Below are 25,739 nucleotides of genomic sequence, written 5' to 3' on the forward strand. Positions count from 1 at the left end.
ATCACTACAAAAACAAACAAAAAAACCACCACACAAAAATTCAAGGCGAAAAGAATTAACTTCAGATACATACGATTGTCTAAAACAGCCCACAAAGCCAATAATGAGAAAGTGAAAACTTAATTTATTAGAACCCAATAAACTGTTTCAGTAACTGAACCTTGAACACCTCATTCAGGACAAAAGTTACATTTTGAAAGTATCTTAAGTAAAATCTTGCAGTGTACATGTACAGTATCTACTGAAGACTGCTAGTTTTAAAATTTTGAGATCTGTATAGTATTGGAGTATTATTATGGCATCTCACTGAGCAGGTTCGGCTTTTTGCTTTTTATTTTCATGTTGAAAATATATTCTCACACCATGCAATTTTTTTTTTTTTAAGTATGTAATGAATAGTCCTGGCTTAAGTATACAAGCTCAAGTCTTTAAAAAAAAAAAAAAAAAAAAAAAAAAAGATGCTTAAGCAGAATTTTCCAAAGATTTATTTTCGTGAAATTATTGTATATTTAAGACTTGTTACTGAAGTCAAAAAAAAAAACTGACGACCTTTTAAAATTTATTCAAAATTTTCACTTAATCACCACAACGAATCTTAAATGTAATATGATGCTATTTTAAATTTGAACCTGAGTACAGAGATGGCGAAGTACAATCACCTCTGTCATAGGCCCCATAAATTCTATTCACAGTAGCCCTTTTTGAGAAGCAGGTAGCGTTAATAACCTTAAATTTGAACTTACTGTAAATAAACAAAACCATTTCTGTAGAACTCAGAAGGTATTTAAACCCAGAATACAAAGAAGTATCTACCTCACAAACTCTTCTAAAATAGAAAAGCAACAGTGCAGATGGAAAATGTTTGAAGAGATCTGTATCAGAGTATTAAACTTTAAATTAAAATGACAGACTTGAGCTGTTCATGAAATTAGAGGGTTCATAGGATTATATTTACTGATTGCAAAGACTGCACATACTTTCCTTTAGTTTTCTCTATGTGAACTATTTATACAGAATTGTTGTAGACTACTTCTAATTTAAGAAACAGTTGTAACTTTTAAAGGTGTTAGCAAGTACGTTTCCTACAGCTTTGTTAAGGGAAGTTTTAAAATACTGATTCAGTTTTTAGTTTAACTGGTGAAATCAGCTAGCCATACCTCTTCCAGCATGGATCAAGTTCCTATTACTTTAATATCACTGATTTCCAACTATGGATATAAACTTTGGTCACTGTGTGCTAAGATTAAATGGCTCCAATTTCTGGAAAGCTGCTGTAGAATGTTTCAGTCACCTATCTCTGTCCTTAATTTATTAAGGAAGGTGCAACCCATAAATATTTTTACACATTTTCACTCAGTTGTCTCAACTGAAAGCTTACCTGCAAAATACAGCACCTATGGAAAACAAAGGGGTATTTTCATCCATACAGATAATATATTTCTGTATAAAAGGAGTCCTTCGGCTGTCCAATTGTTTCCACAGTATATTTGTTCCATATGTAAGATACAAACTGTACAAGTTCTCCAGTTTACAAGGATTTCCTAATTTGCAGAAACAATTCAGCCTAAATTGGTAATATATTAGTTTGTTTTAAATGCAAAGATTACAGGTAAGGTACAGTCTTTAAATTGAATTGGCTCACTATAACAGAACAGAAATGTCATTTTGATAATACAATTTGCAATAGTACAACTATGTACATATATACACACACACACACACACACACACACAGCATTTTATGTCTCCTTCCATTACTTAACTAACAGTAAGTAAATTGATTTTCAGTAACCTATTATTGTTTCTTTATTTTGATCTTAAGGAATACTGAAACAAAAATGGTTCAGTTTTGCGGCACTTCAGTTCTGTTGCAAATTCTTTTAGATATTAATTCTGGCTTTAAAGCACATCATTGAAGCGTGACTTTCCATAGTCTCCAAGGTCCATTTGAAGTTCTTTCTCGTCATCATCTGCAATTGAAATATTCATATCAAAATTAATATACAACTAAATGATCACTACTGAAACTCATTTAAAAATAGCTTTCCAGTACACATCTGTTTAGAGACATATGCGGGTACAGACATGGGTGCACACCACATTAAACCTGCCTGTTCACAAGAACAGAGTAGACAGGCCAGAGATTCCATGATGGCTGTACACCTCTACTCCGATATAACGCTGTCCTCAGGAGCCAAAAGAATCTTACTGCGTTATAGGTGAAACCACGTTATATCAAACTTGTTTTGATCTGCTGGAGTGCGCAGCCCCACCCCCGGAGCACTGCTTTACTGCATTATATCCGAATTTGTGTTATATTGGGTCGCGCTATATCAGGGTAGAGGTGTATCTAATTACAAACCCAGTGGTTTTCATTTTTTGGGTTGCCTCTGCTGAAGAAGTGGGATTTTGACGGTGCTAGATACCCTTATTTTGAAGTGCTGAGTTTCAGGGATTTGACAGATTTTAAGAGATTCTAGGACTGGTTATATTTACCAGTTGAGAGTGTCCCTTTTAAATGTGCCAGACAATCCTATTAGATCCAAATCCTTTCCAGAAGAACTTGAGACTTTGTGCCTTCTCCAGTTTTCCCCACATTCACAGACAGTGCATTACAAGAAAAAACCCACACAACGTAACTGTGTACCTCATGCAGAAAAGTTACATTCTTGTGTCTCGCTCTCACTGCCAAAAAAGCTGTATATGGTCTGATAATGAACCAAGCTATACGTTTCTTCTCTCTTCCTCATGAGCATAAAAAGGAGGAACACTCCAAAATCTTTGGCACAGTTAATTGTGAAGCAGTGGAAGCCATGCCCAGTATTTCAAATTGTACTTTTAATCAGTGTTTTTGAAGTCCGCTATTTTAAAGTTTTCAGTTGAGCCTCTAAGACACCATAGTACAGTGTCTCATGAAGTCTTTAAACAGCGAACTCTAGGCTTCAGTCTTGTATTTTATATATTAGTTGTGTTACTTTTTTTTATAGTTTTCTTTCATCTTCAGATCAATTGTCTTTGTTGTGCATTCATCTTCAATGTCATCATACTGTGTACGATAAAATTCTCAGGTAACCTTTCTGGATTACTGCATTCATCTTTTGAGCAGAAAGGGATATCATCTGACTGATATCCACCATGTCATTTATGACATTTACCTGCTCAGGACTTGGGAAAAAAATATTTTAAGCCAGACATTAGCCATAAGTAGAGATAACAGATTTCTTTGGAGGGGGAGATCCAAGGGGAATGCCCAGCCCCACTGCTAATCCAAGATGCCAGAAAGTAATCGAATTTCTAATCAGATACCCCATGTATGAACACTGGATGGCAAATTGCATCCTTCATATCAGCCTTTGGTTGGTAGGCTTTTGATAGATTTGTAACTTCATCCTCAACCACTGGAAGGGAAGAGGAGTTCTCTCTTCTCTTCCAGAATCACAACATTCAACACTCCTGCTTTCCAGCTTTGACTCTTTATGTCTATTTCCCCTCTAAAAATTCCAGTGTCTCAGTTACTGTTTCTTTACCCAATTGTATAATTAACTAAAGCTCACTATTTATCCCTAACATGGCTACTTTCCTCGCATCCATAGCAATTTGTCTAGAAGGACTGTCCCTTATTTCAGAAGGATTAATGTTTTTAAATGGCACAGTTCAAACTAGATTTTTGGATTCATCAAACTTTGTAATACCCCAACAATCTACCACAGCAATTGTCAAACTTTACTGTCCTGTTCTATTTCTTCTTTCCAACCTAACATGGGGCTCTGGCCTTTTCCTTCCTGCTTTCAAACCAAGAAAGCTGAAGTTTCAGATTCAGCAGTGGCAAATTCTGAAAGAGATTTCAAAGCTTAGAGCTCCCCTTCTTCATATTTGTTGCATTCCTCCCATTCCCAGAAGTAACACGGGCAAGGTTCACTGCTGGAAGAGGTTTAATTACATCTTCTCTCAAATGTGTCTTATTCAGTAAGTTCCCACTGAAATCTTCCTTCCTAAAGCACTTTGCATTTGCAAGCTGGAAAGTGTCAGTTTTAAGGGTTATATTCTTCTAACAATTCTGTCACAAGTCTTACCCTCATATTACATACTGCAATAGTCCAAAGTCTCAAATTTAACCTTTGTGAAATGTGCTCTGGTTCCTTAAGAGATAGCTAATACAGAGTGTACATTACAATGATACCAGGCTGCCATGGTTTCAGGAGTATTTCATTTGAGCCAAAGACTCATAATACAGGTGTCAAGACTTATTAAAATATTAAAGCCACTCAAGAAGGCTTCATCCCCTGGGTGATTTCTCTTATATGAATGTGAAATTTGCAAACATTACTATTGCTATTAAATACAATCTGGAACATAAACATATTGTGATAAAAAACATGAGCTGCTTAACTTGATTTGTTTGCACCTACAATACTTTGTGCTTTGCCTTTAAAGCCACAGAATATTTTCCAAAAACGTTCTGGTTTCACTTTAGTCAAAGGCCACTGAGATTTTTTTCCTTCCACTCATTACAACAATGAAGACATGTCACCAAAAAGCTTGTTAACTAAATACTTTTTAAAGGTTCCCCTGAACAAAGTATTGTTGGCTTTTCCCTGTCATTGATTTGTACACCAAAATCAGGCAAATAACCAGCACACAGAAAAACAGAGCAAATACTCAGTGGTCATTCCTTTTCCCTTCAGTTCCAAGCCATTTCTTTCTTCTTGAACCTGAAGAGATCATATCTGCCACTCTTCTTCTCAGGCAGATGCTCACAAGTTAACACACTAACCAACCTTTAGATAAAAATTACGCCCATTGTCACTTTTGATGTAGAGAGTATGGAGTTCCAAAAATCTAAGTTTCCTATCTGCTAGTCCAAAATAAAGCCGCAGAACTCAGATTACTGAATTGTCAGGCATCATATCTGTAAACGTCCAAGATTTTTACAAAGCTATTTATTTCTCTTTGCCACCAGCTGATCCAAATCAATATTAAGTACAAACAAGTTAAAGCAATTTACAACCCAAGGCATATTCAATTAAATACAATTTAACCACAGCTCTCTGTACCTCCGACTTTTCAATTTCCCACCAACGTACCTTATAGAATCACGTTGTAAGAACTGGTGTACAAAACAGTATCACTGCTTATAATAGCATGCAACACAAGTGATGTTTACTCAGTCTCATCACTTGCTCTGTAGAATACAAACCACTGTAACGATGGGTTACTATGAAAGGTCAGTCAAAACTGAACTCTCACACTGAGCTACTTAGTGAGCTGCATGCTGGAGGGGAACAATCCTGCACAGGCAGATAGTGTTGGACTAGATGACCTAATCATTTTTTCCCCAACTCCAATTTGTGATTCACAGAGCACAGCAGTAAAGGAGGTGGGGGTGGGGGGAACTGTATTGCGTGGAATACAGAACAGTAGCACTTTGAGAAGATTTAGGAGTGGTCATAGTATTGTAGGGGCTAAAATGAAAAGCTAGGCAATATGGCCAAGGTTTTAAAAAACTGGAGTCATATTTAGTCACCTGCCTGAGTTGTCAAAAAAGAGATGAGCGTCCAACAAGTACTTACTGAGGTAACTGTTGGATGCTCATCTCTTTTGAAGAACCAGACAGAAGCCTAACTTTACGCTCCTCTTTTTGAAAATCTCGATGCATGGTTTAGACAGTCACACATGTGAGTGTCTAGATATAACTCTTTCCTTAGCTTTACAAGATGTAAGGTTCAGAGCAGAAACCCCATATTTCTGTACAGGCTCTGTTTTCTCCAAATCAAAGCTACAAAGTGGGTTTTACAGACTATTGAAACTGAAGACATGGCAGCCCTATTCAGATGAAACTGAAGACAGTAATCCGGCGCATTTAGAAATGCACCTGTCACATTTGGTCAAAACTGCAAGAACAGGAGCCTCATGTTGGAAGAGCAGCAGTAATTTTCATTTGTCAGCAAGTTAATTCATTGCTCAAAGTTCTGATCTATACTTATGTACTTTCACCTGTTCATTAGCTTCCCCACATCAACACTGCCACAGTATGATGCATATTAAGTGCACAACTACACTAGTCAGTTGGTTCTAGCCATATTTAGGGTGTCCATTAACTATGCTTAGAAGAACGTCTTTCAAATTTATTTCCTGCTGTACAAACCCTGTTATCTGGGAACTTTTCAGGGAAAGAATATGCGGTTACAATAAGATGATCAAGAACAGGGCACCCATAGAACTTCAAAATATTTTGTCTTATGCACTTTTCCTTTAGTTGGAAATATATTTAGAACCCTAAACAATTTTTCCATAAAATTGTGCAAACTTTTCACAAACTACTACTACATTACCATACAACATTAATACTGTAACTGCAGACAGGCAACGAAGAGCCAATACACTGAAGTGCACACAGAACAAAAGATGGAGGCATGCACATATAAATGGATATTAGCTGACTGAGTTAACTAGGGTGAATTGAATGTCTGTTGAATCTGTGTATTAAGCACAAAAATGTTTAGTATAGCTTTTAGCTGCTAAATGAAGATAATTTTATGATCAGCAAACATATAGCATCCCAAGACAGTTGTGAATACTATAGATATAAGTAGTATTCTCAAAATACATGTTAATATGCCTTTGAAACTGTTTTAATGAATGCAGAAACACGTGTGTTCAAAATAACTAGCTACGAGACTTCCTAATTATTGAAGGCAAATAAAACTGTTCCTGAAATTTCAGTCATCCTAACTTTACTAGCATAATAAGGCAGATTGTTTCAAAGATTTATACAATGTTAAAATATACTGTATTGAAAACCATCATAAGGTTGGTTTTGAAACAGTAAGTATAAACATAAGTGAAAGACTGCCTGAAGAACATTTCTTTCATGCTAAGGCAGTTTTGATTAGCTAGTAATATTGAAGCTGTACACAAATTCAACAAGTAAACTCAGTGTGGATTTTTTCTTTAGTGGGATGGAGACAAGGCCCAAGCTCACCTTGGACGTCTTCTTCTCCACCATCACCATCCTCTTCTTCATTGTAAGCCAGTTCAGCCTGTTTGTCTGCCTCATACTCACCCACGTTACCATCATCCCCATTATAATCCGCCAATTTAGAGCCATGCTGCGGATCAACAGGGGATTCATTCTCATCAAAGAATCGGCCTGTGAAGTAGGCAAAGGATTAAGTCAGAAGCAAAGAGGAAAGAAAAGAAAAGAAAAGAAAAATAAAAGGAGTCTAACAAAGCAGACCATAGGTTAGAATCTTCAGTCCTCGTAGCCATGTCAGTTGTGAAAAACTAACACAGTCTTATAAAAACATCTCCATGCAAAAAAGATTTACTTGATCATTTAAAAGGAGTTTTAAGAATTCTGCTTGTCAGTGGCACATGCCAGCTAGCTCTTACGGTATCTGCTTACTATGGGCTTCACTCTTTGGAGAAAAAAAAAAAAAAGTGTTTAAATAAAAGGCTCCATATATGAAGATCCAGAAATACCATTCACTTTTCCTCGAATGCCAGGATTTATCCACAAATATGAAGAATTTTGAACTTAGATTTGCCTGACTTTTACCATCACATTGGCATAAATTCAAAAAAATCTTCTCCTTAGAAAGCAGATTGGTGGTTTTCTGCTCTCAGCAGTGAAGTATAAATACTTCACAGGAATTCATCTAGTCTCTTGAGTGCACCATGCTGTCTGTGGGTCCAATCCAACAAAGATCTGTCTGGAGTCTTTGGAATATTTTTGTGGAACTATGTAGTTACTATATCTTTATACTAACTTTCCTGTTACGATTTAAAGTTTAAAAAAATATAGTAAATATCTTCTTATGCTTTTAAGCAGGTATGAGGAATAGTTCCACGGTGAAATAAGGTACTACAAAAAACGTGAACTAATTAGAACTACAAAATGGATACAAAAACTAAATATATCAGAAAAGATTAATGGTTTAATGTCAAATTGAGAACAGGTGTTCAGTGGAGTATCCGGGGGGGCGGGGGGGAGAGGAGTCTGAGTCCACTACAATTCAATAAAATTTGTCAACTACTTGGAGGAGAGAGTGCAATATGCTAATCAAATTTGCAGATATGAACCTGGAAGGACTGCAATTGGAGACTAGATTAAAATGCAATACAATCTTTATATATTGGAGAGAAGCTAAAAATTGAGATTTGAGGAGATCACAATCATGACAGATGTAAAGTCACATATTTAAAAAGCAATTAAATGCAGAAAAACTGAATGGGAGAATGCCACTTCAACTTTAGTATTAGAGAAAAGTGTGCATGCAGTGGATGATTTCACTACGAGAGTGGCATTGTTTTAAGCAAAGCTAAAGTTACCGAAGCATGTGATTAACAGAGACTGGCAAATACTGAGTAAGGTTTTCCACAAATATTTGCTTGAATTTTTAAGTGAGCTCTCTTCAGCTATGTTTGTACGTCTTTTGTACTGCACTAATATTCACAGAAAGCAAATCTGTGTTTAACTGGCACAAGCGTCCACAGAAAGTTTCTAAGTCATATACAAGGAAATTGGAAGATTACATGCACAGATATGTACTACATGCATTTATGCAGTCTCAAAAAACAAAAACACAGGGGACAGAAACAACACCATGTTTCTTATTTGAGCAATCCCAAATAATGCACACGTCTATTGAAGTGTACTGCCTATTCTCAGAACTTTTCAAAATTAATCCATATACAAGACGACGCACAAAAAGAGTTTCGTAACAGGTTAGAGGAAATTATGACCTGATCACAAGCAGAAAGTCAAATTTAGATACATTACACATTTCCCATTCATATCTAAAAAATGTTAGAGACAATTGCTTTAATTAGCACTAAGTTAATTACTGCGTGAATTTTTGGTACTGCATTTTAAACAAATAAAGGTCAGAACTCACGAGAGAAGTACATGTGTTAAGTTTTGTAAATAAAGACATAAGAGGAAAAGAAGAACTGATCATGCTCAGTCTACAGAAAAAGAAACGACACCAAGTCTTCAAATATGAAGAGAACCGATCAACTTTAGTCAGCCAAAGTTAGCATAACCTACAGTCAGACAATTCAGGTTAAAAACTGACGAACACAGGTAGGAATAAAACATAGCTGCTAAAGAGTTGTGTCAGATATTGAAGGCTAGAATGGAAAAATATTTATCAAGATTTATTTAAGAATAATTAAACCCACTGTGCCACAATGAAGAGCAATATATTTGAGGACAAACAATAGTTCCTATCAACCCAAATGATTCTGTGGTACTGACTTGTAGCCGTCATGTGCCAGAAACATCAGAAAAGTGTGTTTTTGAAGGGAAGTTTTATTCAAAAAGAGAATCTATGGCCAACAGATGGTGCAGTGCCAACTGATTAACGAGACTATAGGTTCTGCACTTTTTCATTGTTCTCTAGCTTTGCAGAGTCATTGTTTAAGTGTGTATTTGGGACATAACTGTAAGAGTCCTTGCTATCTGAGGCTTTATTCTGCAGCATATAGCATGTGGATAGACTGGTATTCCATTAACCTACATGTTACAGGACCAGGAAGGGCCCCAAGTGGTTCTGATATTCAGTCCATCAATAGAATGGGCTTTATGAACAGCCAAAAGGCACCATAAGGTGGACAAGTGCCACTTGATAAAAGTTAAAAGGTAGTTCCATACCCTTCTTTCAAAGAAATGCCAAGCCTTTCAGAATTTCTAAAAAAGATAAAAATATATGGAACACATGTAAGGACAGAAAATGAGGTCTCAGTACACTCAACTCACCTCGAATGCCACTATTTTATTTACATATGTCCAGCTATGCACACCCGCGGTCTGAGACACACTCCTTGTTCCAAAGAGCCTAACAGTCTAAACAAAAGAATCTAAACCAAGCAGCTTTGTACTACAAGAGAAATAAAGGAAATGTAGGCTTTGATAGTGCAGTAAAAAGGTGCTATAGAAAATCCCAAAAGATTACATTAAAAAAATAAGGGACCATTGCATCCAACAAGACGACAAAATCTTTCAGTAAGGCCACGTCTACACTACGGGATAAAATCGAATTTGCTAAAATCGGTTTTATAAAACTGATATTATAAATTCGATTTCATGTGGCCACACTAGGCACAGTAATTCGGCGTTGTGCGTCCATCCTCCGAGGCTAACGTCGATTTCTGAAGCGTTGCATTGTGGGTAGCACTTCCGTAGCTATCCATAGTTCCCGCAGTCTCCCCCGCCCCTTGGAAATTCAGGTTGAATCTTAATTGTCGCGGGGGGCGGGTTCTGGTAAATGTCGTCAGTCATTCCTTCCTCTGGGAAAACAATACAGCTGACAATCCTTTGCGCCGTTTTTCCCTGGATTGCCCTGGCAGACGCCATAGCATGGCAACCATGGAGCCCGTTCAGCTTTTTTTTCCGGCACCTGATGCGTACTGGATGCCGCGGGAGAAGAAGAGAGGGCGATACTTCCAAGCGCTACAAAGCAGAGCATTCACTTGCTTTTGCAATGACAGAAAGAAGACGGTTTACCGGTCATCTGTACCCTCTACTGCCGGAGAAAACTGCAATGAGACGATGGTTATCTCTCCCCTCTGTACTGTCCACTGCTATCATGAGTGCCCCTGGCTGAAAATTTTGAAAAGCAAAATTGGGATTGACTCACTTGGGACTGAGTCACATCCTCCCTTATTGGTTTCTAAAAATAGAGTCCGTCCTGCCTAGATAAGGGGCAAATGTATTAGAGGACCAGCGTATCAGAGCACAGCTGCTCCGTGGTCAGTATCACAGGGGTGCCCTGTAACACCGCACGCGTTGCTTCCCTCCTCCCCCAACCTTCCTGGGCTACCTATGCGTGTCCCGTCCCGCCCCCCCCCATTTGTGTCATGAATTATAAGGAATGCAGGAATAAGAAACAGAGACTTGTTAGTGAGATAAATGAGGTGGGGGGGGAGGCACTTGGAGGCAGCCTCCCGGGGCTATGACAGTCAGCAGTACGGAAACTTTCTTTACACGAAAGGGAGGGGCTGAAGCCCCCAGTTGCGATGATGAAAGCTGGTTATTAGCCGTTCTGTCCTATCTACTGGGAGTAACCAGCAATGTGGTGTCAATGTCACCATGTTAAATATTGATGAGGATGGTGGCAGTCCTACAGTACCGTCTTACCACGGGGAGGCGGAGGGGAGAGGAGCGGATACTGCTCTTCACTGCTGTAGCATCGCGTCTACCAGCAGCATTCAGTACACATAGGTGACATTGAAAGTAGTCAAGAAATGATTTCTTTCCCTTTCTTTCATGTGGGGGTGGGGGGGAGAAACTGAGGAGCTGTTCCTGAACCACGCCAGACACTGTGTTTGAACCTACAGACTGGGAGCTCTGCCAAGATGCAAATACTTTTCAGAGACTGTTGTGGACTGTGGGATAGCTGGAGTCCTCAGTACCCCCTCCATCCATGAGCATCCATTTTGAGTCTCTGGCTTCCCTTAACGGCTTGTCACGCAGCGCTGTGCTACCGGAGAATTTTTTTTTCATAACGCTTTGGATTTCGTGTTCTGTAACGAGCTCTGAAACAAAACCCCAAGATTTGGTGTTCCCCATAGCTAGCGATCAGATCTAGTATCTTCCCGTACGCGTCCATGCTGGAGCTCTTATTGGATTTGAGACTGCATCGCCACCTGTGCTGATCAGAGCTCCACGCTGGGCAAGCAGGAAATGTAATTCAAAAGTTCGCGGGGCTTTTCCTGTTTACCTGACCAGTGCGTCCGAGTTCAGATTGCTGTCCAGAGCAGTCAGTGTTGCACTCTGGGATACCGCCCAGAGGCCAATAACGTCGATTTCTGTCCACACTAACCGTAATCCAAACTGTTAATATCGAATTTAGCGCTACTCCTCTCGTCGGGGTGGAGTACAGAAATCGATTTAAAGAGCCCTTTATTTCGATATAAAGGGCGTTGTAGTGTGGACGGGTACAGCGTTAAATCAATTTAACGGCCATTAAATTGATTTAAACACGTAGTGTAGACCAGGCCTAAATTGGTCATGTAGGTTAGGTGTTGAGTTTTTCTCATTTAAAGCTTGTAGTGAGAATTCTGTTAATTTACAAAACAGATTTCCTGGAGATTTCACTTTTACTTAAACTCTCACTCTTTACCATGTGCCCTGCAAAAGCTTGATATTTCATTAGGTTAATATTTGTAAAGTGCTATGGACTCAGAGAAGCACCAACAGTTAAATTATTATATTTATACAATCCATCATGTCCCTTTTCTTGAATGAGCTGACTGCAGCCAGTTATGGAAACAAGCTAAGTAACTTCTCCTACAAAACCATTACTGTTTAGGAAACTGTTCACAAGTATTCCACTTCTGGTGTGCCTGCCTCCCACCATGCATACAAAGTCAGATTCTTTTGAACAGCAGTGTCCCCTGGGGCCTCACCGGTGCCCTGTAACCAAGGGCATAAGGGTTGGACAGCCGCAACCAGCTTTCACTTCCTTACTGCCAAAGACAAGCTGGAACCCATGCTGAGCACTGTGCAATTTCCTTCTCTAGCTAGTTTTTAAGTCAGCATTGTAGTTATAATTCTTAAAAATTCATATACTTTTTGAACTCATTGGCAAAAAAGACCCAACAGAATTTAGATGGGAGGTACTCCAGCATAAAACAGCCTGGACGTGGTGAAATCAAAATCCCCAGGATCCTGTCCCTCTTGCAAAGCCACTATTCATAATAATGGACACCTGAGGTGCTTCTTCCACATCACTGAAGCACACATATTGCTCAAATGCTCAATGTCAGGCTTTTTCTGACACACACAAAGGGAATCCCTCCTAAAAGTTTTCCTCCTGGAAAAGTCCCTCGGGGTATCCTCCAAGCCAGAGTAGACCATGTCAGTTAGTGCTCATGTAAGCCTTGAGTCCAGTCCTCATCAAGCTAGTCCCATACAACCATCACAGAATCAGAAAAACCTCCAAACTCTCCTCGATGCAGATTTCAGAGGAGAGAGGGAAGACAGAACACCACTCTCAAAGTGCTAAGAGAGACAGATCTCCCTCACCAGCACCCAGTAGAGTAGGAGACAGTTTGAGACCTGTTGGGCCACTGACACCTCAACACTAGCAGGTTTCCAGATGACCTCTGCACTGTTTCATGAGCTGGTGTATGCCTTGACTAGTACCAAAGCAATGGCACTGAAACATCTGGCACCAAAGCACCTATCATGTTACTGGCTAATGTGTGAGATGCACATTCAGAGCAGATCGTTTTGGTACCAGGAGACTTAACAGCAACCAGCCTCCCAAAATTGCCATTAGTAGCCACTAAAACTTCTAGCTCCGGGAGCATCTGGGTCAGCCACCTCAGTTTGTACACAAGATCATTAGGAATGATCTACAATGCCTGAGAAAATGGTTCCACCTATGGAGAAGATACACTCTTCCCTCCTCCACCTCAGCCAAGTAAAGTAGAGAGATGTCACCCATATACTTACCATACTCTCCTCATTTTCAGCCAAGACATTCTGATATGGACAAAATTCCACAGGAGGTGATGAGGAGGGACGGAACTCATCTCTGGGCCCTCTTGGGGAATCCTCTCTCACCTACACCACCACATCCCAATCAGATACAATCATAGCCATTCTGGGGCCATTGGGAGATGCAACAGCAGAAAGACTTCATCGACTGTTTCTGCCTCCAAAGCCAGGTCCTCCCTCACAGCTTAGAGCACATCAAGAAGGGCAGCTGGTCCACCATACTTGTCAACATCTGGACCCAGGATTTAGACGAAAAATTTCTTCACAAGACAGATGTCCAGCCTATCCTTAATGAGGCTGTCACTCCAACTCTTCCAAGCCAGTAAGATGATTACTGTATCTTCCAGGAGCGACTCCAATGAATGGCTGATATCTTGGAAATTCCAGTAGAAAGAGTGCAAGAGAAGGTGCACATACTTCTTGAGATCCTGTATTCAATTTCCAGAAGACTGGCAATGCCAAAATATTAAAGAAGGTTTCTTGGAACAAACAAAGGATCTATGGCAGACCCAAGCATCAGTGACACCCACGTCACAGAAGACAGATAAGCACTACTACATCCCATTGGAGGGGTGTTAGTATTCCTATAATCACCCCATACCTGGATCCTTGGTGGCTGCAGTTGTCCCAAAGGAGGTCTAAACAGAGACCACCCAAAGTAATACCTCTCTGGCTGTAAAGCCCATTCCTCAGCCAATTTACAGACACACCTATCAATCAAATTGCCAAATGCTTCTGGCTAGATACAACTTCCTGAATTGGGCCAAAACATCATTTTATTGAAAGACTCTCTCAGGAAAATAGGAAAGAACTTAAGACTCATCACTGAGGAGCAACTGGTAATTTGCACCTCCTTACAAGCATCTTTCGATGTCTCAAATGTCAATAAGCACCATAGCAACCCCAACTACTACATGCAAAGCATCTTGGTTGCAGTTGTCCAGTATTCTGAAGGAGGCCCAAATGACCATTGAGGGTCCTTGAAGGGTGGATCATGACCTTCTCAGTACCCAGACCAATGAGGCCTTACATATGCTAAAAGATTCACAAGCCACCTTGTGCTCTTTGAGGGCATACAGCTCCACCTCCAGGAGGAACAGATATACAGTCCAACAGATATCCAAGCCTCCAAGGAAGAGGCAGAGGTCAGAGAGGAGACGAACTTATGACCCTTCCTCTACTCCCATCAGCAGGTTTGACAGCGCAGACAACAGTCACATAGAACCACAGGATCTATTTTCCTGTCCTCACCTAATGTAGTCCTCAACTTTCACCTAAATAAGTGATCCACCTGCTAATTTTCTTCCCCAAGCCTCATACCAGTCATGGGTGGAAGCTAGATTCCAAACTAAGATATAGTCAGGACTTTCTCCTACTGTTTGGGTTCAACAAGAACAGTCAGGAATTCACCTAGAGCAGGGGTCGGAAACCTTTCAGAAGTGGTGCGCCAAGTCTTCATTTATTCACTCTAATTTAAGGTTTCGCATGCCAGTAATACATTTTAACGTTTTTAGAAGGTCTCTTTCTATAAGTCTATAATATATAACGGAACTATTGTTGTATGTAAAGTAAATAAGGTTTTTTAAATGTTTAAGAAGCTTCCTTTAAAATTAAGTTAAAATGCAGAGCCCCCCCAGACCGGTAGCCAGGACCTGGGCAGTGAGAGTGCCACTGAAAATCAGCTCGCATGCCGCCTTTGGCACGTGTGCCATAGGTTGCCTACCCCTGACCTGGAGTGTTTCTGGCATTTGCCAGAGTGAAAGGACAGCACATTTCTATCCAAAGACTATCTAAATGGGTTCTGGACTGCACTGGAACATGTTATAAGGTAGAATATTGGGACCCACCTACACAGATCAGAACCTACTCTCCGAGAGCTCAAGCAGCATCTGCAGTTTCACTAAGGTGTTCCAATCTCAGATGTGTAGAACAGTTACCTGGAGTTCAGTTCACACCTTTACCCAGCACTAATCCTTGGTAGAGAGTTCCAAGTCTGGTACCTTCTTTGGCAGAGTTATCATATAGTCATTTTTCAGTGAGTTCACTGTTTGTGAGTCACGAAAACTGAAACACATTTTTTGACAAAGAAGTCAAAAAAGGAAGAATAGGCTGCTTTAGGAAAACTGGCTGTTCTTTGTGGACTATAGCAACAGTGTCCCCTTCCAAAAGGCAAGGGACACCAGAGTGTCAACACAAGAATTCCATTAACTAAATATTTCAGTATCTTTAGCTATTTTTTCCTATTAAAATAAGAGACTACAAAGCACTGTTAGAGAAAAGTTTGTTCAGTTTATATTTTGTTAGGTATGCAAAATAATGACCCCGAATCAAAGTCAGTTCATTTCATTTAATTGATTCTGCTTTGCTAAAAATAAAAAAAATATATATATCGTTATACTCTCCCTACCTAAAAGCAGCCCAAGTGCTTCAGACTTATTATAGACAAGTTAGTTTTCACTGTTCTAAAGCTTCACATTCAGAAGTAGATTTAAGAATGTTTAATCACCAAAACTTGTCTTTTGTTTCTTCCATGAATAACATGCACACCATTTGGAGAACGTGCTTTTAAAAAGTCAACACTGAACAGAAATTAAGTTTCCATAAGTCACTTATTTTTACAGATATGTTCATAAAATGCTTTTCAATTGGGAAAAAACAAACCAGAAGAGGGTTTTTTTGTTTGGTTGGTGGTTTAAAAACAAGAGCACAAAACTGGGCATTTAAGAGGAAGTACAAAGCCTATCTCAGTACATAGAACCACACTTCAAACTTTTCAGATGAAAAGTTCCTGTGAACACCTTTGTTTTGGCGTAAGAAAAAAAAAACCCTGGATGAAATATATAAATCAACCTAAGTGCTCATGCCAGTGCAACTTTGAGCTTTTAAAGCTACTAAATATAAACAGATTTACAAGAGACTTCCTAGGAAAACAAGACAAAATTAAATACGGCGCTAAAGTTACTCTTCTAAATGGCCTTTTCTCACTCCAAAGGAATTGTAAACAAGTAATTCTTAAACAGTTGAAATTAGGTCTTGAAAAATTATTAGGTTAAGATGTACTGAAGAACAAAGAATCCTCAATGCTAACATGAAAAACTTGATATTTCAAAGACTGAAAACAATTTAAAAAGATGAAAAATAACACAAAACATACTATATGTGTAACACACAACATGCAGTCCACATGATAAATTACAGAGCCATGTGAAATTGTATTGGTGATGCACCTTTGTTTCACCTACACTCTGCCCACTAATCCATCCTTGGCAGGACTACAACTCATTCTGCGCATTAAGTGCAACTTGCTTCTGTCAGAAGGAAAACAATTCTCCAACACAGACACAAGGCAACCTAAGGGTTCTGCTACGAGATATGTTTGGAACAGAACAAGCTTCTGAACAATATACAAAAATCAGCCAAACCAAGTCAATTTCCTCCCCCATTATAGTACCAAATTATTTCTTTTCTAACAGCATTCAAGACATGGCCACTAAGAAAAAAGGATCAAAACTGAGTTAAGTCATATTAGATAGATACAAGCAGCTGTCTACCTGCACCATACAAACTGATTTTAATATTTTGATTGAATGTCTTCGTAGTTATTTAAAATGTAAATTTTTTTAACAATTGCTACATTTTAAATACCCATATAGTTTAATAATTAAAATTACTCTCTGAACAGTGACATGCTATTGTCTTAAGAAAATTAAGGAATGTACTTTCTGTAGTAGTATCTTTACATATTTAAATTTTCTGCATGTTCAAGTTCTATAAGGCCACCCACACAATTGGTCAACTTTGTTTGTAATGGGTGTTATTGCAACAGATACAACACGAAAAGACATACATGCATCCCAAGATACTGAAGTACAATGGTATTGACTAACTTACTTTGCTTCATCTTCTGGAAGTCACCAGCTCTATCCTTTGGAGCTTGTTTTCCAAGTTCAGTTTCAATTTTGTGTTCTTTTTTACTTTCCAAGTTTTGTTCAGGAATCAAGAGCTGAGGAGGATTTGGAGGTATCTGCTTCACAATATTAACATTTCCTTCATTGTCAGCATTTAAATCTAGAGCATAAAGAAATGTGTTATTTTGCCCTTTTAGTTTTCCTTCTGTACCATGTAAGAGGGAGTTTACAAAGCTTCCTCTAAAGATAATTTAGTGTAGTCTGCACTTCTATCAGTGAAAAGGGCAAGGCACCAATTTCTTCACTAAGATACTTTTCAACGTGTAGGGAAGTTTCTGACCCCATAAGCATAGGACTGTGCTAAGCTTCCTCCCCACATGCATTCTGTCCTGGATTTTTAATCAATACCTCCTGTACAGAATTTAGGATTTCAAAAGTAATTATTTAAATTAGGGCTGGCAATTAATTGCAGTTAACTCAAGCAATTAAAAAATAATTGTGATTAATTGCAGTTTTAATTGCGCTGTTAAATAACAGAATACCAATTTCAAGTTGTTATAAATATTTTGGATGTTTTTCTATATTTTCAAATATATTGATTTCAGGTGGATCCCTTGCAAGGCTGGCTACAACAGTGCCATGCCAATGCCTGTTCTCCCTTTCAGGTGACATTGTAAGTAAGAAGCAGGCAACATTATCTCCTATAAATGTAAATAAACTTGTTTGTCTTAGTCATTGGCTGAACAAGATATAGGACTGAGTAGACTTGTATGAGGTGAACTGAAAAATATTAATATCTTTGTTTCTTTTTACATTGCAAATATTTGTGATCAAAAATAAAATAGAGTGAGCACTGTACAGTTTGTATTGTGTTGTAACTGAAATCAATATTTGAAAATGTGACTATAAATATTTTTGGATTTTTTTCTACATGTGAATTGGTATTCTATTATTGTTTAACAATGCAATTAAAACTGATTGAGACTTTTTTAAATCTTGTGATTGCTATTTTTTTTTTTTAACCGTTTGACAGCCCTAATTTAAATGCAAAGCCACTGCAAATAGGGAGGCAGATACACATGAATAAGGAGCACAGAGAATCCTTTCAGAAAGTGAAATCCTTGCCCTATTGATTTCAATGGCAAAGCTCTTATTGAATGCAGTGGGGCCAAGATTTCACAGTTTCTACTGCTTTTCTTAGAGACAAGGAAAACTAATTTTATCCAGAACAAAATGGCTCTGACTTTGTTCCACAGAGGCTATGTACAATTATAGAAATAGATGTAGAAAGATATTTCTTAAAGATATACTATTTGGAAATTTAAAACATTTTTAAGCTTATACCTTGCAAACTCTGAACACAAAAATCCACTAGTTTTTGTATCTTAAAGTTTAATTTCTTTAAGAATTTGCGACGGACCATTAAGGGACATATTTTTTGTTTGATCATTGGTAGTTCTACTGGCACAACTTCTAAATATCCTAAAGCTGTTTGGTCAATTTACACAAACAAAAATTACGTTTCACCTTCCAAACAAGGATAGTACTTGAACATGCATTTTGAACTATAGTGTAGACAGAATCCAACCTTTTCCCAGAACTTTAACAACAAAAATCAAACCCACATCATCATCTTCTGTACCCTTGCTCTTTGCCTGACATTAATAGAACTAAATCTAACTGGTTAGGCTTAGAATCGTAATTTACTGTTTCTTGTGGTTTTAAAAGTCAGTCAATGGATGCTTGCAGCCCCATGCCACTTCTGGAAGCAGCCAGCGTAAGTGGGGGGGGGGGTCTCCCTCCGCACGCTGCCCCTCTCTGCAAGCACCTCCCTCGCAGCTCCCATTGGCCGGGAACGGGGAGCTGTGAGATTTTGAAATGTCGCCTGTTAAGAGTTCATACCTGGAACCATATTTGGAAAATGGGGCTGTTTAGTTGGAAGATTCATATTGGGTTGATGACCTTCACTTTGAGAAGTTGAAATAAGAGGCTTCTTTAAAGCTAAAGAAAATAAATGGATTCACAGTAAGAGTTTTGTCCAACAGAACCACTACTATATTCTAGGCTTTACTTTAACAAAGTTCTATTCATACCAAATTTTATTTTAAAATCTCACTGCTACAAGTGAGAAATTAAAACTTCTGGGTAAAGTTTTCAAAAAAGAGCTTGAATGACGAAGGAACTTAATTCCCATTGACTTAAGCACTTGACATTTTTACCTTCTACCAAAAATCTGAATGTTTTCTGACAGAAAAAGTCTGTATTGATACACAACTCCTAACATATATGGGTTTTAAATCATCTGGATTTAAATGTTCACTGCCTAATTGGCTGTCCAACACTTCACAGATTTAAATCAGAATTATATCAAATAGCAATATCCTATAAAATTAGAACATGATTTTTCCAACCAGCAGGAGTATCTTCAGCTTTAGCAGGATCATTCTCTTCTATTCCAGGCATGCCTGCATCACCTCCTGATTTGATTTTCTCTGTCAAAATAAAAACATTAAGTTCTCCTGTATTGTTCTTTTGACTTTAATAGTGAATTTAGCATTGGTGAAAAGCGCTGGACTGACAGCACTGGAATCGAGTCACTTATCCACAGACCAAGCAGAATGCCAGTATGCCAGCACAAGATTCTGCACGCTGCCCTGCTAGTGGACTTCAGCTCTGTTCTGGAGGGCCCAATAAACAGGCAGATCGAACTCGGAACTCAGTCTTTTCCCTCTGTGCTGAGAAGGGCAAGGGCAGCATAGCAGTAGTTTTTGTAATCAGATTATCTAGCCAATCACAACTGAACTGAGGCAGGCTGTTCACTGTCCTAGCTCAAAAACAAATTATTCTGTTTGATGGGGAGGGATAGAATACAATTAACACTTATCCTGTGAAGGAAATACCTTTGCCATTAGCAATGTGATTGCTTGAGGGTTCTTCGTTCTTTACTACATTTTTCTCATCTGTCTCTTGAACAGTCTTGGCTGTTGCTGGATCATCATTCAAACCCCGTTCAATGTCTTGTCTTGGCTGGATTCTCTGCGCATCCTGTTTTTAAAACAGATTAAACATTAATGAAGACGACCCTTGGAGGGGAGGGGAGAAATCACACACTCACCTTGCAATTCTGCTTCTCTGAACATACCTTGCAGAATTCTCACTCCTAGGTCTTGGCTCCTTAGGAGGAGAATGGTTAGCTCCAAGCTCTTAAATTTTTTGAACCTTGAGATCAGTAGGTAATACAGCAGAGCATGAACCAGGCCCCCTATAGGCCAACATCTGCCATTGCCTGCCAGGTATACATGTTGCCTGTGCCCTCCAAACCAGACATGCCAAACCCGCAAATAAAAATGCAGAAATTGGGCTTGTTTATGCCTTAATTGGCTTGTGAGTTGCTTGTTGCCTAGTTTTTGGCCTTTCCCCCCCCCTTTGGATTGGCTCCCGGCAAGTAGAGGCAAGGGGCGAGCAGAGTGCGCAGTGGGGCCACCACAGTCCCAGACTGCACACCAGAGAGATCTAGTCACATAGAGTTTTGGGGTTCTTGGGACTGGCTTGTTTCAGCCTTGTTTTCAAATGGGATTAGCTTGATTTTTGGCTGTGAAAGTCAGGGTGCTTATTTACCACACGAAAGTTGGCAATTGTGCTCCAGGAACTGACTATCAGAAAGAAATGCTAATTCAAGAACATTGTAAAATCAAAAATTGTGTCTCAGGGCAAGAGGGAAAAGAGCCTTCAGAAAGGTAACACAAAATCATACTTCAAACACAAAGGTCCCTGAGTGGATCTAGGCTTATGGCTTGTAAAGGGCCCACCTTGACCATGTTTCTCTTCCTCCAACGGGTACATCACAAGGGTAAGGATTCCCGAATGCCTTGTGCCAGGGCAATGACTCCCATTTACAGCAGAACAGATCGTAACTGGTTCAGATGGAGCTCAATTCAGTAATTCCCTTTTCCAGGAACAATTTATATCCCCAGAATAGAATACGGGTACAATTACTGAGTGGGTATATCTCTATCTGAACAAAGGTGCATATTAAATAAGGTGCCATTACTCAGATTTGTACCTGAAGTTCATTTTACAGACGTGAACTTCACCCACAAATAGGGTTGCTACACTGCTGCCTGGCTGAGAGTATGCCATTACATTTCTATCTAGAGAGAAAACGGAAGATTGTGGGGTTGTACAAAGCTTTCATTGGCATGAATTTGGAATGGCGGAACTACTTATACCGTTTGTGAAGCAGATATCACAGCCATCCCAAAGGAATGCCAACAAAACCATTACTCCACCATAATGCATACATTTTACCTGTACTATATTGTTCAGTAAACTTAATAAAAAAATAGAGTTGTCATCAATAGGTTTTCTACCACTCTGCCTCTAGTAGGAAGGCACCATACATAGGCCTTGGACTAACAGGTAGTTACGCTGCATCGCTCATTGGCAAAATCTAGCATCCAGCTCCACTATGGGACGCAGCAAGTGTTTCTAGCGCTGCTGATTCACAAGGCAGACCTGAAATGTGTTACCTGCCTAGAACTCAAACAAAATAAAAAAAGAAAAAAATTACAAGGTAGCATTTTGGTGAACCCAAGCCAGTGTCCCAGACATCAAACTAGTTCTGATTTTATCGCTCAAGATGATGATATCCTTATATTGAAACAAAAGCTTCACTATTTCAACAGTATTTTTAGCCACTATTTACCTTTTGTTCTTGTACAACTTGGTCCACTAACTTCTTTATATTTTCTTCATGTTGCAGTCTCATGTCTCTGATTTGTTGTCCACACTGCAAACTTAATAGGAAGCACATTAATAGTTACACATTTGATTCGGATTATACCAAGTCTCCCATAATTGCCTGGGAGAAAAAGAAAATGGACTGGCACAAGAAGCTTGAGGATTAGAAACTGGGATACCACAGAAAATACCAAGGTTTCAGAGGTGGGGTGAGCAGAAGGGTCTGTGATCAGTACAGCACATTCCCTTACAGGCTTGGAAAAGAACCCAAAATTCCTGAGTCTCACCATTCCTCTGCCATCAGCAAATATCTGTGAAACTTATGAGTGAAGTATCTTATCCTCTTCAATGCCCATCCTCAGAGAGGATGGCAAACTACTACCACCACCACCACCACCACCAGATACTCTGTTGGCTCTAGTAACAGGGTCTGTTCAGTGAATCTAAAGATTCCAACAATGCTGATGAATTATGTGGATGTCAGTATGATGCAATAGGATGGTATGTTTTTTCAGATTGAAAAAAAAATTTAGGAAAAAGAAAAACACAAAACTATAGTAAAAATATTAAGGGTGCAGAGTAAAGCACTCAAGTTAGGAAATGCCAGACTTAAGGTACTATGCAAACAATGTGATCATAATTAAAGACAATCGTAATACACACGCATAAAGAGACCAAATTACAGTCGCACAGGCAACCGTAATTATGGCCTTTCTTAAGTTCTGAGTGTGTTTGAATTTGAACCTTAATGTTTTTAATACAGTTTGTGTGTACAGAATATACATATAAAATATTACTAATTCTATTCTGAGAAGAGAATCTGTGGAAGAGTTTCATATTAGTTTATAATAGAAAAGTCAATGGTCAGTAAACTGATTTTGAATACAGCTTTAGAAACCCTTTCATTTAAACAAAGTAGCTTTCCACATCACCCACATGAATTCTCTATTCTTCTTGAAATCACTAATTCTTATCTTCAGAGAAATAAGATTTATTATAACTGTGTTTATTTACTCAAAATAGATTTTGCATCTGAAATGTATAATTAAGGTATTTAAATATTTTTGGATAAGTTTCAGAACTGATCATGGAAACATAATTTTACCACTTGTAGGAATTTAACAGTATGTTTAAGAATGTCCTAGATGAAAAGCCCATTAATTTGGTTAAAATATCAGCAAATTACTGTTAAACTGCAGTTGACAAGGAAATACAGTATTAGGATTTCTCTAATTATTAGAAGTTTGTTCAAGTTAAAAGGAACCAAGATACAACGCAGTACATTCCTTCCTGTGCAGGTGTATTGGCTGAATAAACAGCTATACTAAGTTAGTTTTAATGTGGTCCATTCCATACAATGTTTATTTATGGGCACATAACGAACAAGCAAAGGGCTATCATCTCAAAACGAGAGAGTTGCTTGGCTTACCCCATTAGGCTTTCAGGAGCTAAACCCCGGGGTGGTTATGTCTGCCTCCATCTACTCTCTGTATTTTCTCTCTTGTAAAGGCTTGAGTTGACAGAGAGGAAGGTAGTATCTTATGTGCTAGCCACAGCCAATTAATACTGATGACAAAAGAGCATGATATCACAGCAGCTTCAAGAAGGAAAGGTGGAGCACATGAACAAATACGAAAGTAACAGATGCTCAAACCTATTTGTAAAAATAGTTTTTAGGCCTAGAAATGAACCAAGGATGGTTCACAAATTAAGGAGTTTGGGGATAAAATGTGAAGAGGTAGCAGCCCTGCAAAGTTTTAGTTTTCTACTCTATATATTTTGTCCTGAAAGCTTCCCAATACACATAGTTTTAACCAATCATCTTATAAATTGTCCTTCCAGAAGTTTTAAGCTTTTTCTCAATGTTGCTGAGTCTCACCCTTCCCTACAGTATGTGGGGGAAAGAACTGCTTCCTAAAAATTGACTTTTCTTCCAAATTTATGGCAGACATTTCAAGTTCATTTCAGCCCAAGCACAGTATTTTTACCTCAATTCCAATGAAATTTGTCATGAAGACCTTGATAAATATACCCTAAACACTTCAATAACTCACAGTTTGATTAACTATTAGTTATTCTATTGTCTCAAGTAGTACTTGAGACAATATACGATTTAAGTCAAACTGAATAAAAAGCACAATTCTGGGAAGTCACATTTCTCTAGAGACGTTACCACTCCCAACAAAACACAACCACCAGAAAATAAACATTTACATTAGAAATCCTGACAGCTTTTTTGATTTGTCAGCTATCTATTGATTAAGGTCTATTTGAGGATTAAAGATCTGTTTGACTAGTTTGTGGAGTTCACATTTATGGGAACTGTACACAAATCTGTGGTTATTACAAACACTCAGAAGCATCATACCTCTCATATTCCAGCCTCTTCACAAGGCGAGTATTGTTCTTCTTGTACTCATGAAGCTGGTCCTCTTGACGAATGAACTCCTGGCGTAATTCTGCTAGTTGTTCTAGGCCAAATTGCACAAATCAAAGTGAGTAGAAAAATACCTCCCCTTTAATCCCTTTCACCATTGATGTTCTTACATGAAAAAATGCACATTTTCAAATCTTTCTGATTTCTACTGTATTTATTGATTCCCCACCCCCACGGAATCTTAAAAAAATATTGTATAGTCACACAATATGCCAAATAAGTAAACTAGAAATCAATTCATACACATTTATTTTGAAGCCAAGAATACTACTTGTGACCTTTCAGGATACTATATGATAAAAATTTAAGTCTTCATTCCAAAGGGCTATATGATGCATCCACTTGTCAGAAATAATTTCATATTCATCTCCTAATATATCGCCTTGTTTTGAAAAATATAGCAATATAAATGGAAACTTCTCTCTCTCTATAGGGTCAGCAATTTACACTATATGCGTACACACATTATCCTTAGCATACAGCAGACATTCTGTGCTTCTGCTCCAAGAAATTTTTTAAAAGGATACATGTTATACTTTTACATCTATCTAGGTTAACATTTAACATACACTTTAGTTTTCAAAACAGTTATTTTAGAAGTTTCTCCTCCCTGCTGCTCGGGTGTAAATGTGAGATTTAAAATGCCTACTCATATTTATTGATATGAATTACTCTTAATTGCTTTAAACTGAAAACCAAGATACTAAGCAAGGTAGGAGTCAACATTACTAGTGCCCTACCAAATTCACGGTCCATTTTCATCAATTTCACAGCCAGACAGTTTTAAAATTGATCAATTTCACAATTTCTGCTGTTAACATCTGAAATTTCACTGTATTGTAACCATGAGGGTCCCAACCCAAAAGTACCTGGAAGTGAGTCTGATCTCCCCTCCGCTCTCACCCTCCCCCGCAGCTGCCATGCAAGGGAAGGACAAGTCCTGTCTCTTCCCAGCCCAGCAGGGACTCTCAGCTAGCAGCTCCCTGGCTGGGGTGCTTCCAGGAGCAGGGGGATACTGGACCCACCTCCACAAATCTTCTCCAGCTGCAGGAACCTCCGGGGCTGGAGCTTCCTGCAGCAAGGAGAGGCACTCCGAGGTTGGTCTGATATCCCCCTGAGAGCAAGACTGACTGTGAAGGAGAAGAAGT

The 25,739-nt window shown here is 38.7% G+C and overlaps 1 protein-coding gene across 2 annotated transcripts in view; it reads right to left on the reverse strand.

The window, feature by feature from the left end:
* Positions 1-107: 107 nt before the first annotated feature.
* Positions 108-25,739, reverse strand: part of GOLM2 (golgi membrane protein 2) — a 42,108-nt gene continuing 16,476 nt past the window's right edge. Inside the window, exons 3-10 of one of the 2 annotated variants that reach the window (XM_032764402.2) lie at positions 24,523-24,625; positions 22,120-22,210; positions 20,315-20,459; positions 19,826-19,906; positions 19,317-19,415; positions 17,398-17,574; positions 6,982-7,149; positions 547-1,969 (exon numbers count right to left, since the gene is read on the reverse strand). In XM_032764402.2, the coding sequence (XP_032620293.1) occupies positions 1,899-1,969; positions 6,982-7,149; positions 17,398-17,574; positions 19,317-19,415; positions 19,826-19,906; positions 20,315-20,459; positions 22,120-22,210; positions 24,523-24,625 (935 nt within the window). In that variant the 3' untranslated portion in view covers positions 547-1,898. Of the gene's footprint in view, positions 1,970-6,981; positions 7,150-17,397; positions 17,575-19,316; positions 19,416-19,825; positions 19,907-20,314; positions 20,460-22,119; positions 22,211-24,522; positions 24,626-25,739 lie in introns of both variants that reach the window. The other variant, XM_032764403.2, reaches the window with a different exon arrangement.

Source organism: Chelonoidis abingdonii, chromosome 9 (assembly GCF_003597395.2).
Source record: "Chelonoidis abingdonii isolate Lonesome George chromosome 9, CheloAbing_2.0, whole genome shotgun sequence".
NCBI classification, from domain to species: domain Eukaryota; kingdom Metazoa; phylum Chordata; order Testudines; family Testudinidae; genus Chelonoidis; species Chelonoidis abingdonii.